Consider the following 20444-nt stretch of genomic DNA (forward strand, 5'->3'; position numbering starts at 1 on the left):
GTTGAGCTTTCTGTTAGAAAAACCTGCCAGACTAATCTATTGGGAAATGTAATTGATTGCATGGGGTGGGAAGTTTAACTTTGTATACTGTAACTTTTTGGAGGAAACTTTAGCCTTGGTTTCACTTTTGACAGTACTGATACTTTGTAGCCAATAAACATGTTCTTAAAAGAAACCTCAAGCCTAGGAGCTCTGTTTTAGTTGGTCTCATCTATCGGAACCATGACATTTGTAGGGACTGAAGGAACTGGGAGGACAATATACACGGTCCCCAATGAGGAATGGTTTAGGTTTCACTCTCTTTTTGTCAGCTTGGGCTTTATAAATTGCCTGGGCATCTACCAAGGCTTTGCTTACAATGGGCCACATATTTTTCAATTGATTGATCCACTCTTTTAAAAAGGGGATCAGGGTTTCCTGGGCTGGTAGTTCAAACATTGGATTAAATTCTTGCCCAGTCACCAGTTAAAATGTACTGGTGTGAACAGCATTATTATAAGCTACTTCAGCAAATGACAAGAGGCCCATCTAGTCATCTTGTTGATAATTAATAAAACAAGCCAGGTATTTCTCCAGCACTGAGTTTGATCATTCTGTCCTATCATTTGTCTGGATGATGACATGGATGGGGAATTAAAATTGAAAAATGTGAAAATAGGATATAGACTGAAAAATGAATATTGGGTGCAAATACAATTAAGATATCCTTTGGTTAGAAAAGATATTCTAAACTGATATTATTAACACTATTAGAAAAATGTAAGAAATGTTGATAGGCAATTGTATATTTACTCATAACAATAAGAATTGTATTTGCTTAGTGTGGAAAAATGTCTACTACCAGAAGAAGAGAGGATGTACTGGAGGGTGTAATATTGGATTTAGTTTGAAGAATCTTACAATGTACCACACTAATGAACGTAGTGACCATGTTGTCTATTAGGCACTTGATTGAAAAAATAGAAAATTAATAAAATATTTATAAAAAAATTATATCAATCCTTCCCCAACCTGGACACTTTTCAATGATTAGAATGATAACAGTCAAAACTATTGACTCAGCATTTCAGACATTAACATCTGAAAACATTTAAGAATGCCAAACTAAAAGACTTTTATGTGTCAACATGTCTTCTGTAGCCCCAAATAATACTCCTATCATTTATGTATCTGTTTCTTGAGACAAATCATTTTAGACCCAATTGTCCCTTGATAGGCCTGGAAAGGTTCTGTTCATTTGTGATAAACAAATTAAGTACCAGGATTTCCCAAATGTAAAGTGATTATTATTAGTTAATCACTAATTAATCCTGCTGTTTGTCAAATTCTCTTGTGCAGTTTCATTATACCTTAACAAAAGGACTATGACATTTAGCACAGCTAAAGATTTGAGACAAAAAATATATTCTTTTGTGGTCTCAGATTTCCTACTTTATATATTCCAGTTAAATAACTTGAAAAACTTGAGATGCCTATTCATCCAAATTATTTTAATCATGATTGTAATTAAAACATTGTAGTTTTAAAAAAGAGGTCCGATTTAGATTATTTGTATTTGTACTCAAAATGATGATAATATTGATGCTGCTACTTTCTCAAATAGCTTGCCATGCTCATGTACTCAGATATTATGTCTATGATCCACAACCTCCAGTTCATAAGTATTATAAGCTTGGAGATCTCATCATTGGTGCTGTTGTTTCTCTGTCTTTTATTGTTTCTGATCCCCTGACTTTTAATGTAGAACCTCCACCAGTGGTATACCAAGATCTTAGGTAAGGAATTTCTCCTTTTTCCCACTTAAATCTACAGCTTAAGATGGATACAGCAGTCTGCTGCCTGCTTACTAAGAAGTAAGTTGCTATATAAAATATTGAGTTAGCAATAAATTAGTTGCTTAATTTTAAATATCTTTAAATGTTTGTTCCTTAGCAAATTTTCTGTCATTCCACTCCCTCTTCTCCTATGCACTGACCTATTCTATTTTCATTGCCATCAAATCACTTGTATATTTGTCCTAGAGATAATTAGTTTCATTGTGTATCCCATCAAATGCTGTAGATTTTCATTATATGTGATCAGAAATAGAGATCTTTCTAAGTCATCCAGTTATTTTGCTATCATAATTTTGATCTCACCCTATTTATATAACTTTTTCCCCTTCCATTCAATTGTGTCCAATCTTCAGAAACTGTCTGGACATGTTCCTGCAGTTTTCTTGGTATTTTTTTTCCAGAAGTGGTTTGCCAATGCCTCCTTCCTGGGGATGAGCGGGTGTGACTACTCCAAGGTCACCCAGTTGGCTTTTTGCCCAAGGCAGGACTAAAATTCACAGACTAGAATTCATGGTTATGGTTTCTAGCTTGGTTAATCACTGTAACAAACTGGCATTCCATTTAGAATTGACATGTTCTGGTTTTTCCACCTTTGAATAATACATATCAGCACTTTAACCTTCTGGAAAGAAAGACTTTCTTTGAAATGAACACATAGATACAACGTGGGTGTTATGAAACTTCCTTTTTTAACAGTAACATGCATTGCTGTTTGCCCAAAATTTGATAAGATAGCCATGCAGTATTTGGAGCCCCTCCTTTCAATTTCTATTGAATGAACCTTGTATTTTTGACCCTAATATCTTTGGCTGATATTATTATTATATAGGTATGTAATTCTCAATATGCATTTGAATTGGATAATTAAATTGTTTTATAAATAACCATCTAGAATAAAAGACAGTAAGAATTCATAGGAAATACTCTACTTATAATTAAAACTTACATTGATAAAGTTTATCTGTTATCATTACATAACTCCCAGAATAAGTTTTGTTTCAATAATAATAATAATAATGATGATGATGATGATGATGATAATGTAAATTAAATGTGAAATATTTAGAAATAAGTGGGTTATAATCTATCCTGCTGATCATAATGCAACTCTTGTTCTAGCATCCTGACTAAGCATTATCAGCATATCCTGGCTTTGGCATTTGCAGTAAAGGAAATAAATGAAAATTTCCAGTTGCTACCTAATTTTTCCTTGGGTTTCCACATCTATGACAGCTATTTCAATGCAAAGAGAACATATCATACCACAATACAGCTAATGTCTACAGCAGATAGATTTATTCCCAATTATAAATGTGGTATCCAAAATAACTTAATAGTAGTCATTGGAGGACTTGATGCCGAAACTTCCTTTCATATAGCAAATATTTTGGATATCTATAAAATTCCGCAGGTAAGATAATGATTTTTCTCTTACACTGTAATATTGGAATTGGGTTTCATTTTGTTCTTAATTTATTTATATTAAGATTACTTTTTATAGAATAAAAGATATAGAACAAATCAAAAGGAAGAAAGGAAGAAAGGAAGGAAAGAAGGAAGGAAGGAAGGAAGGAAGGGAATGATAATCTTATAGTCTCTCATCCCTCTTAGATATTATACAATATCTTTAGCCTTTCATATGTTTCATTTCATTCTTATCTTTTCTTATTGGAATTTTCTATTCATAGAGACTGAAATAAATGGATCAGGGATAATCAGGCAGGTCTTAACTTTTATGTAGATGAAACACACATGAATAAGTAAAGTTATGTATTCATTTATTTATAAATAAACATTTTAAAATAAAACTACTTACAGAACTATTCTAGCTTGAAAAATAATTGGTTGAAGGAAACTAGTATCAGATAGAAAATATTTAATGCTCTGGAAATCTACATGTCATACTCAATTACTAGAAGAATTATAATATCTCTTCCAGATCAAGCTCATTTCCTGATGACCATATGAATTTACCTGTGTAATTTTCATGTAAATTCAAATAAAGAAATGGTTTGTTTTCTCTCTATATAATGGCTGCTCATTTCTCAGTTCTAGTACACAACCCTGGGAATCCTAATAGCTTTCATCATTGTATTAACTAAACTGATCCCTACTTTTGTTTTCGAGCAGAGGTCCCTAACCTTTTGGGCACCAGAGAAAGGTTTTTCCATGGACTGGAGAATGCATGGTTTTGTGTGCTGCCTGCATCACAAAGATGGGGCTTTGTGGGGACCAGTTTCTGGCATACTGCAGCCTGGTACTGGTCCATGGACTGGGGTTGGGGACCCCTATTTCAGAGAATAGCAAACATTGATTAGATGATCCATCCTACCTAGGCATTTGAGCTAATATATTGTTAAAAGTTTAGATATGGCAGGATAACTAAGATTTTATACTGCCAAATTTCTATCAGAATTCCTCCATTTTTTTTTAAAAAAAAATCAGAATGGAAGAGAAAGAAATGTGAATTATGTGTTGCTCTGAATATATTCCAGTAAAGGAAATAAAACAATATATTAGGTTCACTTATCTTCCTTTTCTTTAGAATCAAAAGAAAGGGAAACATTTTACAGTCTTCCCTCTTATAAATATGGGTTTTTAGGCAATAGCATAACTCAATGTGTAAACACAAGATCGTAAAATCTAGAATTCATTGTCTGACAGGCAATTTAATATTCATCTATCCCTTTCATCATGTAGAAGTATTTTCAGCAAGGCATACTGTATAGATCCCATGGGGAATAATTGCTAGTTGGGAGAATATGGACAGTTGGTTGCATCTACTAAACTTCATTTTTTCATGCCTTGATCCAAGGTATTACATTTTGTTTTCTTTAAAAATGCTTGAAATGTCTTTTTCCTCTTAGGATCATTTATAACCTAGAAATTATCCATTAAACATTATTTTCGTTGGCAGATATAAAGGTTTCCATAATCAATTTGATGGTGGTTCAGACTGACATTATGAAATGGGAGTTCTTTAGTTGAAGAAATGGGTTCAAGAAAATTTATTCATGTTTTAGACTAGGATGAGGAACAGAAGAACAGAGTTGGAAAGGACCTTGGAGATCTAGTCTCACCTGCTGCTCAAGCAGGAGACCTTTACTATTTCAGATAACTGGTTGTTGAATCTCTTCTTAAAAATCTCCAACTTCTCAAGGCAAGCTGTTCCACTGATTAATAGTGGAAAATTTCTCCTTATTTTTCTCAGGAAATTCTTATTCTCAGGAAATTTGTCCTGAGTTCTAGCTTGGTTCTCTCCTTGATTAGTTTCCATCCATTGCTTCTTATTCTTTCTTCAGGTGCTTTGGAGAATAGGTTGACCCTTTTGTTGTTTGTGGCAGCCCCTTAGATATTGGAACACTGCTATGCTTATGATGGAAATTTTCACAAAATCTTAGAATGAGGTTGGGGCTTCTGATGGAATTGAAGAGGCAAACAGGATGAAGATGACAGAGTGAATTCTACATATTAAGGTGATGCACTGGAAAACAGTCTTCCCTATCTCACTCCTTATATATGAAATCAAAATTCTCAGAATTGTATTTATAAACATTGGAGATGGTTGCTGTCCAAACAGTTCAGATTGATGTCAGATTGGGATTGACTGCTACCATATACAAGTATATATGCATTTTGTGTTTGTGCATGAACATGTGAAGCAGTATGCCTGAGATGTGGTCAAGTAGAGCAAATCATTTTGTATTATTTTCTTTTTGATTGATTTAAATATATTTAGACAAGAGTGCGAGCAATGTTTTATAGAATGTTCTTTTACATATAATCCTTCTGAATTTATTGCTGTTGTTAGTTGCGAAGTCATGTCCGATCCATCATGACCCCATGGACAATGTTCCTCCAGGCTTTCCTGTCCTTCACCATCTTCTGGAGTCCATTTAAGTTCATGCCTACTGCTTCAGTGACTCCATCCATCCACCTCATTCTCTGTCATCCTCTTCTTCTATTGCCCTCAATCTTTCTCTGAATTTATATCATAACTTATTTCCTGAAGCCAGCAATACTATTACATACTTTGTGCTCCTGTTTTAATGGGATCTACATGATAGAGACAAATACCTAAGATTTTGTAATGCTTACAAAGGTTATGGGTTTAAATACTAGCTTCCTCTCTGCTGTCCATAACTTTCTGTGAGCCATTTTTAGCAGAGAAGGTAAGAAGGACATTTTCAATTTTACATAAAGTATTGACCCATAATTCTTTACTGTGACTATGGCTATTGAAATGCTAGTGCAGCTATTATGTTATGCTCTGATATGGAACATTGAGAAGTATTTTAAGCAATGTTTTATATAGACTACATTTATTTACAACCATGGTTTCCAGAAAAATTAATATGAAATTACAACATTCTGCATGATTTCAGTTCATTCCTTTATAATTGATATCATTATCTGTCAATGTCTGCATTCATATTCTCCTTGTGGCCATTGCAAACAATGCAACTTGTTTTGTTACTTGTTTATGTACATCAGTTAGTAGGAAATTGATTTTTACTTCTCTGCTGGGATGATTCAGTTGGGAATACAAAAACACAATAAATCTAACTTTTGGTTTGTGATATATTTGTGATGTAATAGTGGATCAGATCTTCCATTTATGAATTATCACCAATGTGTAAAAACGTGTAATTTGTATCATCCATCCAAATAGTCTCTTAGCATTATCTGAAAATGAAGTTCTGTGAAAGTTAGGTTCAGGGGCTGGGATGTGGGAGCCTGAAAATAAGATAACTTCCATTTTCTATCTTTATGAAATCAATACCACTTTGCTAACTTAAGCCTGTTTTAGACAATATTTTATCTTGTCTAAAATCTTTTAATAAATAGTCGTTCAGTAGTTTATGATTATTTATGCTGTTCAACAATTCCTGAACTAGTAAAAATTTTGAGAATAATTTTAAATATAAAATGTATCCACTCACTACTGTTAAATTTTGGTTGGAAACAGTATTTTGTCAAATAAATGTCTGCCATCTTATATTATTGTCTCCAAAAATATAAATTTACTGCTTTTTTACCATTAAGTAAATTGATGGAAGAAACAGTTTGGTATAGTGATTATGGTAGCCAGCTAGAAACTGGGAGACTGTGAATTCTAATCCTACCTTAGGCACAAAACCTTGGGCTAGTCATTTTCTTTGAGGCCTAGGAAGAAGGCAATGGCAAACTACTTCTTAAACTGCAGGGATTTGTCCAGTCGATCTCTGAATCAGACACAATAGAACAGAAGATAAAATGGAAGCAACATTTTTTTAACATATCAGTATTTGGGATGATACTGGATCAATGCCAATGATGACAAGAAGTGTTCTAAACTTTATTTTAAAATTGTCTTAAACTATCATACATAGTATTCTGTAAAAATGTATAAATTGTAGAAGATTTAAAAGTATAGCAATCCAGAATTTGCTATGCAAATCTATTAGTAATCTGTTTCCTTTAATGAATTATATTCAGATCATTTATGGATCAGCTCCAGAGATGAATGATAAAACTTCAGGCCAGTCTTTCTACCAAATGGCCCCTAAAGATGATCTTCAGCATGTTGGAATCCTCTCTCTGCTTCTCTATTTCTCATGGACATGGATTGGGATCCTTGCTATGGACGATGAGAGAGGAGAAAGATTTGTACGTGCTGTTATTCCAGCGTTTTCTAATCAAGGCATCTGCTTTGCCTTCATAGAAATTATCCCTAGAATAAATTACTCTGCAGAACATGAAAACATGTTAATTCAAGGAGCAAAAATTTACGAAGTTGTCATGTCCAGCAAAGCCAATATAGTGGTGTACTATGGAGTATCTTATTCCATTTTGTTTTTGATATGGTTTCCCTACATTTCTGAATTTGGAGTACAAAAATCGTATATAAATCAATTAAAAGGTAAAGTATGGGTAATGATTACTCAGATGGAGCTCAGTGTTTTGAACTATCAAAGGACCTGGAGTTTAAAATTATTACATGGTGCTCTGTCCTTTACAATTCACACCAAAGAACTTCATGGGTTTCAAGATTTCATTCAGAGTCAGAAGCCATTAAATAACAAAGAGGATGGCTTTCTGCTGGACTTCTGGCAACATGTCTTTAACTGTGCATTTCCAAATAGAATTCAGGATAAAGTTGTAGGACTCATTTGCACAGGCAAGGAGAACCTGCAGAATGTTCCTGGCTCTTTTTTTGAAATGAATACGATTGGCCATAGCTACAGTATATATAATGCTGTCTATAGTGTGGCCTATGCCTTGCATTCCATGACTGCATCAAGGCTCAGACAAAAAGCAAGAATGGATCAATCCAAAATGATGCGCTCTTTGCAGGTAAAAGGCTTCAAATTTGCAGTATGGAAACTTGATAGAAATTTTATCCCTAGTTTCTCCATCTGTTCTCCATAAAATTGCAGATACTTTGAACATGAACTTGAATTTTAGAGAAATTTCATGCTTAACACTAATATTTATTGCACATAATGATATAGAATAAAATAAAAGATATTGGAAAATTCAGCAGTATAAATGCAGTGATGGTGGTGGTGCCTTCCTTTGAATATAGTCAATTTTATATTACAGATGTAATGGAGAGCAAGAATTTGAACTCTGTTGAACTAAACCTAACACTTGACCTAGACAGAAATGATTTTGTTTTTTTAAAAATATTCTGTTTAATCTGTAAGCAGAGAAACCAAGTGGTCAACTTTTGCAAATCTCTATAAAGCAATGAAAAATTCTTCAATAGGATCCCCCCCCCCCAATTAAGTAACACAAATGAAAAAGGCTGATAGAAATTTTCCCCTCATTATGGCTTTCCTTATGCTAGAAAATTAGGGAAAGAAAAGAAGTGAAAAGGAAGGGAAATCCTTCAGGGAAAAGGAAGAAAAATCTCATTTGAATTGAATTTTCCTTTTCAATCCAACTTCATCACTTTCTCAGAAGTGTCTCATTCAACAACAGTGCTGGAGATGATATCTCCTTTGATGAGAATAGGAGGTTATTAGTTGGAATGGACCTTATCAACTGGATTATTTCCTCAAATCTATCCTTTCATAGAAAGAAAATTGGCAAAATGGCTCAAGAAACTACTATAGAAGAAACATTGATCATCAGTAAAGATGCCATAGTATGGCACAGCTGGTTTAACCAAGTAAGTTTCACTGTGCTTCAGTTTAATGATTAATTCAAATAACAGTTGATTGAAAAACTGAAAAAGTGCTATAAACAAAATGGTATAACAAATGTAGGTCTACTGAAACAATACCTGGAACATGTCTTTAAATTGACTGAAACTGTGTTATGGCAATGTAAAGCAGAGTATACATTGAATTATATATGAGAACAAAGTTCTCCAATTTTCAACCAAGCCACTAAGCATAATAAGCATAATATTTACTGTTCATACGATCTTTCCAGCTCTGCTACTTGCCGGGTGTGTGGCCAGCAAGGCCACATAGCCACCATCTGTTTCGGTCACAAGAAAGACTGTCCATTGGAAGAATTGCCTCGGAAAGGTATCAGGGTCCCCAGCCAGAATAGGGTGGGTTTCTGCATGACCCACAGGAACATTTTGAGAACAGGGGCCCACCGGCCATTGAAGAAGAAGCTGAATATTGATGTCAAATTGCAGGGGGTCCCCTTAATGAGGGAGCTGGGCACGGGTTCAGCTCTGCCAATCATTTCCCAGAGATCTGCTGTAGAAGTGGCCAGAGAGTTAAACTCAGGCCGTCAAATCTTATCTTAATAGACTTCCAGAATTCCCGAGTCAGTGTGAAAGGGGAAGCCACACTCAGAGTGCAGCATAGGAATTTCGAAGAGTTTCTGGACATTGTTGTGGTTGAGGGTGACCGCACGAGTCTAATCGGACTTGATTGGTTCGAGGCACTTGGGATTCAAGCCCACAAGCCACTACTGGGGTTGTTCACAATGAACAAGCAAACCTCACACATAATTTCTCCTTGAATGTTGAGGTGGTCAATTTTCCTTTCTGCGTATGACTACTCCCTGGTTCACAAATAGGCAAAGAAATGGGCCATGCTGATGGCCTTAGTAGGTTCCCTCTACAGGTTGTAGAATCAGATCCTGGTCCAGTTAAGCACATCCTGGCTATCCAGGATTTGCCTGAGTCTCCTCTCAATGCAAGGGATGTGGCTACAGAAATAGCCACTGAACACACGCTAATGCATATATTGACATGAGTGCTGTCAGGTTGGTCTGACACGTGTCCTGGCACTAATTTCCAGATTTTCTGGAAAAAGAAGCATGAACTATCCACCTTTAAAGGTTGTGTCCTGTGGGGTAGCAGGATAGTGATCCCAACCTCATTGAAGACTAGAGTCTTGCAGTCTCTGCATGAGGGATATCTGGGAATAGTCTGGATGAAGGCACTTGCACACAGCTATCTCTGATAGCCTGGGGTTGATAAGGAGATTGAGATCCAGGTCCAGGGGTGCCACATTTTCCAATAGTCCAGTCCTGAAATGCCACAGGCTCCTGTGCATAGGTGGGAGGACAGACATGCTTCTTGGTCAAGTGTTCATATAGACCACACTGGCCCCTTTCAGGACCAATTTTTCCTCATTGTTGTGGACAGTCACTCTAAATGGCTAGAGATCATTCCAGTGTCCACCACGACTACTGCCAGGACCATCCAGGTGCTGAGGGAGATTTTCACCTCTCACGGGCTGCCAGATGTTCTTATCTCTGACAACGGACCTCAATTCACCTCTTTGGAATTCCAGGCTTTCCTGCAAGCCAACATGATTTGTCATGCTACTTCAGCACCCTTTCATTCAGCTTCCAATGGCCAAGCTGTGCACATGGTGCACACAACCAAAGATGCCTTGAAGAGGCTCACTCATGGGAGCTGGCACCACAGGTTAGCTGATTTTTTCTTTTGCCACTGCACCACACCTTGCATAGCTACAGGCAAACGCCCAGCTGAACTCCACTGAGGTCGCTGTCTCATTACCAAACTGGACAGATTGCAACCAGACCAGGTGGCTTCACAGATTTCACAGCCGCCGGCACCGAGGAGACTACAGGTGGGCGATCCAGTTTGGCAAGGAACTATGGACCTGGACATCTCTGGGTGACAGCAGTGGCCCAAGATCACTGGGCCACTGTCATAGGAAGTGGCCTTGGAAGATGGTCACATGCTGCATTGGCACATTGACCAGCTGCGATGGAGGCTACTCACCCTTCCACTCCTGACTCTGCTCTCGGTGGGGAGGAGGACCACGATCACGATCATGGATCTCAGTCTCTCTGCAAAAGCGGGGGTTTGTACTCTTCAAATAGGGGTTTTGCCAACGAGGCGGCTCCTGACTTGGCATGGGGTCCATGGGACATTGCACACAACCGGCTTTTCATGCAACATTTACTACAGGCCTTGTGCCTACGGGACAGTGCTCCCTACCAGGGTCTCTCACTGACCTGGGGAATTCCACCCCACCAAGGAACTCTGGTCTGGGCTTACCGAAAAGAGCCATCCAAAGTCAAATGGACAAAGGGTTGGGCTTACAGGACCAGTCAGCAAGATGCGAGTTCACCTGTATCAATTGGGCCTCAAAGTCCCAGTCTGTTTAGCCTGGCAGGCGAGCTTGCAGATCGGGCACTTGCAGCAGCTCTGAGATGCATGGAGAGGGTCAGAGGCCCTCCAAAGTTCTTACAAGATTATGTAATTTTCCTGTCAGTAAGCTGGCAGGCCTAAGGGTTTCCTAGAAATAAGAACACGCTGAAAAGAGTAACCTTGTAGTAGTTAAAAATAGTAGTGTCTATTTTTTTGAACCAAGAGGGGAGAGGTGTTATGTCCTGGGCCTGTGATTGACAGGGCAGGTGCAGGGAGCTGTAGGGAGACCCAGGCAGACCATGTGGCTGCCTGGGCCAAACAGGCTGTCTCCAGCCTATTGTGCACATGCAAAGTAGGAAAATACATTGCATTTATTGGCTGACGCTGTTCCCTGCAAAAGGGTATAAAAAGGATCCACGCCATTTTGTGTTGTTCTGTTGAAGCTTGAATAAAGAAGCAACTGTTGTTACTCCTGCCTTATATCAATGCCTTACCAATGTACAGAACATAACAATTACTGTAACAACTGATTTCACCCAAGTATTGCTGACTTGGATCTGCTCTGATTTTCTTAAAGATTAACTGCATTCACCGAACTAGATCAAATTGTTGTTGTTAATTGCGAAGTCGTGTCCGACCCATCGCGACCCCATGGACAACATTCCTCCAAGTCTTCCTGTCCTCTACCATCTTCTGGAGTCCATTTAAGTTCACACCTACTGCTTCAGTGACTCCATCCAGCCATCTCATTCTCTGTCGTCCCCTTCTTCTATTGCCCTCAATCTTTCCCAGCATTAGGCCCTTTTCCAGTGAGTCCTTCCTTCTCATTAGGTGGCCAAAGTATTTGAGTTTCAACTTCAGGATCTGGCCTTCTAAAGAGAAGTCAGGGTTGATCTCTTCTAGGACTGACCGGTTTGAACGCCTTGCAGTCCAAGGGACTCGCAGGAGTCTTCTCCAGCACCATAGTTCAAAGGCCTCAATTCTTTTGCGCTCTGCCTTTCTTATGGTCCAACTTTCACAGCCATACATTGCAACTGGGAAAACCATGGCCTGGACTTTACGCACTTTTGTTGGCAGGGTGATGTCTCTGCTTTTTAGAATGCTGTCTAGATTTGCCATAGCTTTCCTCCCCAGGAGCAAGCGTCTTTTAATTTCTTGGCTGCAGTCCCCATCTGAGGTGATCTTGGAGCCCAGAAAAATAAAATCTGTCACTACCTCCATTTCTTCCCCATCTATTTGCAGGAATTGAGAGGGCCGGATGCCATGATTTTGGTTTTCTTAATGTTGAGTTTCAAGCCAACTTTTGCACTCTCCTTCTTCACCCGCATCAAGAGGCTCTTTAGTTCCTCTTCACTTTCTGCCATTAGAGTGGTATCATCTGCATATCTTAGGTTGTTGATATTTCTCCCGGCAATCTTAATTCCAACTTTTGATTAATCTAGCCCTGCCTTTCTCATGATGTGCTCTGCATATAAGTTAAATAGGCAGGGCGACAGTATACAGTCTTGCCGGACTCCTTTTCCAATTTTGAACCAATCAGTGGTTCCATGTCCAGTTCTCACTGTTGCTTCTTGACCCGCATATAAGTTTCTGAAGAGACAAATAAGATGGTCTGGTACTCCCATCTCTTTAAGAACTTGCCACAATTTGTTGTGATCCACAAATCAAAGGCTTTTGCATAGTCAATGAAGCAGAAGTATATGTTTTTCTGGAACTCCCTAGCTTTCTCCATGATCCAGCGTATGTTGGCAATTTGATCTCTAGTTCCTCTGCCTTTTCGAAATCCTGCCTGTACTTCTGGTAGTTCTCGATCCACATACTGCTGGAGTGTAGCTTGTAGGATTTTAAGCATAACTTTACTAGCATGTGAAATGAGTGTAATGGTGCGATAGTTTGAACATTCTTTGGCATTGCCTTTCTTTGGAATTGGAATGTAAACTGACCTTTTCCAATCCTGTGGCCAATGTTGAGTTTTCCAAATTTGCTGGCAAATTGAGTGTAGCACTTTTACTGCATCGTCTTTTAAGATTTTGAATAGCTCAGCTGGAATACTGTCACCTCCACTAGCTTTGTTGTTGCTCAGATTTTCTAAGGCCCATTTCACTTCACATTTTAGGATGTCTGGTTCGAGGTCAGTGACCATCTCATTGTGGTTATCTGGGATGTTAAGCTCATTCTTGTATAGTTCTTCTGTGTAGTTTTGCCATCTCTTCTTAATCTCTTCTGCCTCTGTTAGGTCTCTGCCATTTTGGTCCTTTATCCTGCCCATCTTTGCATGAAACGTTCCCTTCATATCTCCAATTTTCTTGAAGAGATCTCTGGTCCTCCCTATTCTGTTGTTTTCTTCTATTTCTTTGCACTGTTCATTTAAGAAGGCATTCTTATCTCTGCTAGCTACTCTCTGGAATTCTGCATTCAATTGGGTGTATCTTTCTCTTTCTCCTTTGATTAGCGATTACAATGTACTTGGTGGGTTTAGTGGAGCTGGTTTCTGGCTGTGCCTCCTTATTGGAGACTTCCTTTTGGCAATTTTCGTTATTTAAATAATGCTTGTAAGACTGGTTCATGGTGACCAAACATATACAGATATAGACAGTGGATGCATTACACAGATAGCAATAGCAATAGCACTTAAACTTATATAGTACTTCACAATGCTTTACAGCCCTCTCTAAGGGGTTTACAGACTCAGCATATTGCTCCCAACAATCTGGGTCATCATTTTACCAATCTCAGTAAGACTCGAACTGCCACACTGCTGGCAGTCAGGAGTCAGCAGAAGTAGCCTGTAGTACTGCATTCTAAGCTCTGCACCACCAGATGTCACACACTCATAGCACAGTTCCTTCAAAGCAAGAATCTTGATTCTCATGCCTCTTCCAATGATCCTGCATTCATATGCAATGGTATAATGTACCAAGTTTACAAATATATGTGCATATTTAGTAATGTCATTATTTTACCATTTATCCAAACATTTGGTAGATTTTTTCAAAAAAGAATGAAAATGCAAAGTCTGGCCAGAATAAACATGATCTGATAGATTGGAAGTCAGTGAAAAATCTTTGCAAACAAAAATTCATGTACTTATTTATCTTTATATAACAATCAGATAATAAGCAGTAGATCCCACCTACAGGATAGCATTTTGACAAAGAAATGGGATTTTTTTTTAAATCTGATTCTTCTGCAACTCTAATAACAAAAGGAAATGAACAAGAATCAACAGGATTTTGAATCTATGATTATTCTCCAATTTACTCTCTTCTTACATTTCTAATTAGATCCAGCCAACCTCGATATGTACTGAACATTGCCAACCTGGTACTAGCAAGAAAGTAAAGGAAGGGAAGCCATTCTGTTGCTATGAGTGCATTCCATGTCCAGATGGAAAAATTTCAGAGAAGGAAGGTAAAAATTAAGATAAATAAATGAACTGTTATGTACAGAAAATATCTATATCTAGATGTTAGGTGTAGACTTGTGGAAAATATGTTTTAAATCCTTATTCAATCAGGGAGCTTACTAAGTTATTTTTAATTACAGGTAGTTCTTGACTTACAACCACTATTGAGCCCAGAATGTATGTTGTTAAGTGAGAAATTTGTTAAGTGGGTTTTGTCCCATTTTACCACTTTTCTTGCCAAATTGGTTAAGAGAATCACTGCAGTTATTAAATTAGTAATACGGCTGTTAAGTAAATCTGGCATCTCCATTGACTTTGCTTGTCAGAAGGTCACAAAAGGGGATCACATGACTATAGGTATGAATCTTCGATGATGGTTGCAAAATACAACACCATCATAAATATGAGTCAGTTGCTTGGCGTCTGAATTTTGATCATCAGGATACTGCAACAGTCATAAGTGTGAAAAATGGTCGTAAGTCACTTTTTTCAGTGCCGTTATAACTTTGGTCACTAAAATGAAATATTGTAAGTCAAAGACTATCTGTACTCTCTCTCAAATAGACCTATCCATTGGGTCTCCATTGTTGTGGAGATAAAAGGAGAGCTGTACTCTATGTCACCTTTAACTGTCAAAGGAAAGGTAGAATATAAATAAAATGATGAATCAGTAATTTTTTGCCTTTGTCAGAGATGAAAAATTCAGAGGAAAGTGTTGAATAGAAAGGGGATCCTTAGGAAAGGGTAAATGATGCATGATGAATACATTTAAGTTAATGTTCCCTGTTGAAATGGTAAAGAAGAGAAAAAAAAGAATGGTTAGGGAAGTGGGGAAAAAGACAGCTCTACAAATCCTTAGATCATGATCACCGTCGTCATCATCATCATCATTGTTATCATCATCATGAAAAAGAGATTCAGGTAAAAGATTTTTCAATATTAATATTTGAATAATTCTGTAATCAGAATTAATAATAGTGAGAGTCAACTATCACTTTTTGAAATAAGAAATATAATATAATTACATTTCTAGGATCCCCTTGAGAGAAAAAAAAGGTTGATTGAAAATGACCCACTTGGATCATTGATTGGGACAAAGAGCATTTCCAGAAGGCTCCTAGTAACTATGTTTTGTGGCATCAGTTTGGTATATAGATTTGATACAGGAACTGAAACCATGTATTTTTCTTTTTCAGATATAAGAGATTGCTATATCTGCAGAAATGAATTCTATCCAAATAAAAACAAAAATTTCTGTCTGCCCAGATATGTAAGTTTCTTATCTTATGGAGAACCTCTTGGGATTAGTTTTTCTTTCTTTGCTCTTTTCTTTTCTTTGATTACAGCTCTGGTGCTGGGAATATTCCTAAAACATCACAACAGCCCAATTGTTGTAGCCAATAATCGAAACCTCACTTACACACTTCTGGTGTCTCTCCTGCACTGCTTCTTTTGTGTGTACTTGTTCATTGGCCGTCCTAAGCAGGTGACCTGTCTTATCCGACAAACTGCTTTTGGCATCATCTTCTCAGTTGTAGTTTCTTGTGTGCTGGCAAAAACGATCACAGTAGTTTTGGCATTCTTAGCCACCCATCCTGGATCCAAGATGAGGAGGTGGGTGACCAACTCGGTCCTTTTTTTCTGCTTTCTGATTCAGGCAAGCATTTGCATTTCATGGATGTGGACCTCTCCACCTTTTGTAGAAGTTGATACGCATTCCGTGAATGAAGAAATCATACTGCGGTGCAATGAGGGGTCAATGGTCATGTTTTATTGTGTCCTGGGTTACCTGGGCTTTTTGGCTATTATCAGCTTCTCTGTGGCTTTTCTTGCCAGGAAGTTACCTGACACTTTCAATGAAGCCAAATTCATCACATTCAGTATGTTGGTATTTTGCAGCGTGTGGTTGTCTTTTGTTCCAACCTATCTGAGCACCAAAGGAAAATACATGGTTGCTGTAGAAATCTTCTCCATCTTTGCTTCTAGTGCTGGTTTGTTGGGATTTATTTTTTTCCCCAAAAGTTATATTATTCTCTTGAGGCCAGAGCTGAACAAGAGAGAACACTTGATAAGAAGGAAGTGCTGAAGACCAAAGACTTATTTTTCTCTTATATAGAACCTAAAGATGACACATGTTCAGTCTGTCCTCTATAATGATATTATAGTAATGTGAGCAACCTACTACTAGTTGCCCACATCTAACCTCCATCACACTTCTTTGTATCTTCTTCAGATTTGTACCTCTGGCACTCACCCCCCCCACAACCACACAAACACACACACAAACACAAACACACACAAAGGAGGGGTAGGAAAATGCCAGAATTGAACATCTTGACTTCTTCATTTATTTTAGAAAAGCAAAATATAAAGTTAAGCAAATAGTCATATGGTCTTTCCTTCAATGCATACATAAGGGAAGTATTTAAATTTTGAAACAATTTATATGAGAGTCCTTTTCAATGTATTCGTATGGGAATTATATTAATTATTAATTACTGACAAACTGAATTTACAATAAAAAAAATCTCTTGAGTGTGTTGTGAAATACTTACATGATCCATAACTATTTACTGAAAAACTATTTCTGCACATAGATTTTTTTTAGATCAAAAATATTCCATTCCTGCATTTAGCTGCAACCTACCTTTTTAAGAAAACTACATTGGAAAAATATATTGCAATATTTATGTTTAAATGTTTAAGTAGTCATTCTACATGGAATACTTGTATTTGTCTGCTGAAGAATAGCAATGCAAAGTCTTGTGGCAGGTTAAATATTAATGAATTTAAAATACTATGTGTTGTGTCCTGGACTGTGATTGACACAGCAGGTGCAGGAAGGTGCAGAGAGACCCAGCAGGCCACGTGGCTGCCCGGGCCAGATAGGCTGTCTCCAGGCTATTGCGCATGGACAAGGCAGGAAAGATACATTGCATTGATTGGTTGATGCTGCTCCCTGTAAGGAGGTATAAAAGGGATCTGTGCCATTTTGTGTTGTTCTGTTGAAGATTAAATAAAGAAGCAACTGTTGTTACTCCTGCCTCGTCTTAATGCCTTACCAACACACAGAACAGATAATTGGCAATGAAGGTGGGATGGTGCTGTAAGAAAACAATGAAAGAAAATAGGCTGACTCACCATGGAAGGCCCAAAGTGCTTGGAAGTTCGGCGTTCCGATTCGTGCAACTCTGCCTGCCAGTATGAAGATGCTAGAGGAGAGCTCGGCAAGATTCGTCCTGGAACCCCTTCATAAGCCAGAGCAGCACAAGGCGTTGACAAGGCAACCAAGAAGTAATAATGTCGAAGATAGGGCATTTGTCCGAATTCGATACAGCTCACCCTGAACGTTGGAGCTCGTATGTGGCCAGAGTAGAAAACTACTTCCAAGTAAACTAAGTTTGGGAAGATGAACTCAAAGCCACAAGTTACTGTGTGCCTATGGGCAAGAGACATTTGATATTGCCAAAAATCTGGTTGCCCCAGCACCTCTGGAATCCATCATTTATACTGAGTTGAAGAAAATGTTAAGGGAACATTTTGAACTGAAGCTATTGGTGATTGCCTGGCATCACACATTCAAACAGCAGGACCAACAGCCAGGAGAGTCTGCTGCAGACTTTATTGCTGCGCTTCGACAAGCTGCTAGACCCTGTGAGTTTAAAGACCTGGAGGAAAGATTTCAAGATCATCTAGTTTGTGGTTTGAGGAGCCTTGAGCTACAAACAAAAGGTTTTTGCAAAGGAAGATGTTTCCTTCCAGATGCACTAAGGGAGATCACAAAGCAGCAGGAGGAGCAGTCAAGGCCTTGTGGCTTTCCAAGCATCCTACGAGTTCAGGCTCCATCCATCAAGCGGTTGCTTGAGAGGTAGCTGATCTGGATTCTGAAAACGAGGTTGACCATCTACAGCAGCCAGCAGAGAGAAGGCCCCAAGAGCGAGCTGATAAGGCAGTTCAATTCCCTTACTGTTTCAGATGTGGAGGCCATCACAAGTGCTCTGATTGCTGTTTCTGCTCTGTCATTTGCCGGGCATGTGGCTGCCAAGGCCACATAGCCACCGTCTGTTTGGGTTGCATGAAAGACCATCCTTCAGAAAAATTGCATTGGAAAGGTATCAGGGTCCCCAGACAGAATGCAGGAGCATTTTGAACACAGGGGCCCACAGGCCATTAAAGAAGAAGCTTTGCATTGATGTCAAATTGCAGGGGGTCCCCTTAACAATGGAGCTGGACATGGGTTCAGCTCTGTCAATCATATCCCAGAACACCCTCAAGCAGATCTGCTGTAGAAGTGGCCAGAGAGTTAAACTCAGGCCGTTGAATCTGGTCTTAACAGATTTTCAGAATTTCCAAGTCAGGGTAAATGGGGAGACCACGCTCAAGGTGCACCGTAGGAAATTTAAAGGGTTCCTGAACAATGTGGTAGAGGGCGATCGCATGAGTCTAATTTGACTTGGGATTCAAGTGACTGGGCTTACAGCTTGCAAATGGCAGGCCTTGCAGAAGTTTGTAAGGAGTTTGCTGATGTGCTTAGTCCAGAACTAGGGTTGTACAATGGGCCTCCAATTGCTTTGCCATCCATTGCCCAGATTAGGATTAAGCCTCATCAGGCGCCTTTTGTGCTGAAGCAAAAGATTAATACCAAGCTGGACAAACTGCTTCAGCAAGGTATTTTGGAATCTGTGGATAGCAATCCATGGGAAACACCTATAGTGACGCCACTGAAGGCCAATGGGCAAGTCCACATTTGTGCTGACTATAAATGCATGCTAAACAAACCATTACAGCAGCATTCTTATCCAGTGCCTGTGGTGAGGTGCATTTGGCCTTGCTTAAGGGAGGCTGAGCTTTCACCAAACTTGATTTGGCTCAGGCCTATCAACAGCTACCAGTTGATGAGGCAATGGCTGAGGCCCAGACGATCATAACGCACCAGGGGGCCTTGAAAGTCAGAAGACTCCAGTTTGAGGTTAATGTAACTCCTGGCATTTTCCAAAGCGTTATGGAGTGAACGCTCTGTAAACTTCTGGGAGTTTGCCCTTACTTCGATGATGTTCTCATCTGAGGGGAATCACCCAAAAACTTGGCTCAGAGGCTTTGGTCCATTTTGCTGCAGTTCCGTGAAGCAGGGCTGAAGCTTAGGCAAGATAAATGCAAAATTGGAGTCACTTCCACTGAATTCCTGGGGTTTCATATAGATGCAGAAGGCATCCATCCTGCTGAATCTAAGCTCAAAGCGATTCAGCAGGCCCCAAGCCCCAAGTTGAAGAGCAAGCTTCAAGCTTTTCTTGGGCTTCTAAATTTCTATCACTCCTTTCTACCTCACAAAGCTGCAGTGGCAGAGCCCTTACACTGGGTCTTGGACAAGCAGGCTCCATGGAAGTGGACTAAAGTTCACGAAAGGAGTTTTGTATAGGTCAAGGCATTGTTGTCTTCAAATGCTGTTCTTGCTCATTTCAATGAGTAGCTACCAGTGTGTATAGCCTGCGATGCATCCCCTTATGGGATCGGGGCTGTCTTAAGTCACCTTAAGGCTGATGGAACACAAGTCCCTGTAGCCTACTATTCTAGGACCCTGTCATCTGCTGAGCGTAATTACTCACAGATAGAGAAGTCTTGGTCATAG

The 20444-nt window shown here is 38.7% G+C and overlaps 1 protein-coding gene across 1 annotated transcript; it reads left to right on the plus strand.

Moving 5' to 3' along the window:
• Window positions 1-5182: 5182 nt before the first annotated feature.
• On the plus strand, window positions 5183-20444 carry LOC120301324 (vomeronasal type-2 receptor 26-like). The gene is made up of 6 exons (XM_039328433.1): window positions 5183-5311; window positions 7314-8139; window positions 8738-8991; window positions 14697-14823; window positions 16015-16897; window positions 20390-20444. Exons 2-6 carry the CDS (start codon window positions 7338-7340, stop codon window positions 20442-20444), a joined length of 2121 nt encoding a protein of 706 aa, XP_039184367.1. The 5' UTR covers window positions 5183-5311; window positions 7314-7337.

This window comes from Crotalus tigris, unplaced genomic scaffold (assembly GCF_016545835.1).
Source record: "Crotalus tigris isolate CLP2741 ecotype Arizona unplaced genomic scaffold, ASM1654583v1 scf7180000024376.1991246, whole genome shotgun sequence".
Taxonomy (NCBI): Eukaryota; Metazoa; Chordata; class Lepidosauria; order Squamata; family Viperidae; genus Crotalus; species Crotalus tigris.

Coding starts and splice junctions, on each gene's coding strand:
- LOC120301324 (XM_039328433.1), top strand. CDS start 7,338: ATGAATGATAAAACTTCAGGCCAGTCTTTCTACCAAATGGCCCCTAAA. Junction 8,140..8,737: donor GCTCAGACAAAAAGCAAGAA/TGGATCAATCCA, acceptor AAAATCTCATTT/GAATTGAATTTTCCTTTTCA. Junction 16,898..20,389: donor GAACACTTGATAAGAAGGAA/GTGCTGAAGACC, acceptor CTACTATTCTAG/GACCCTGTCATCTGCTGAGC.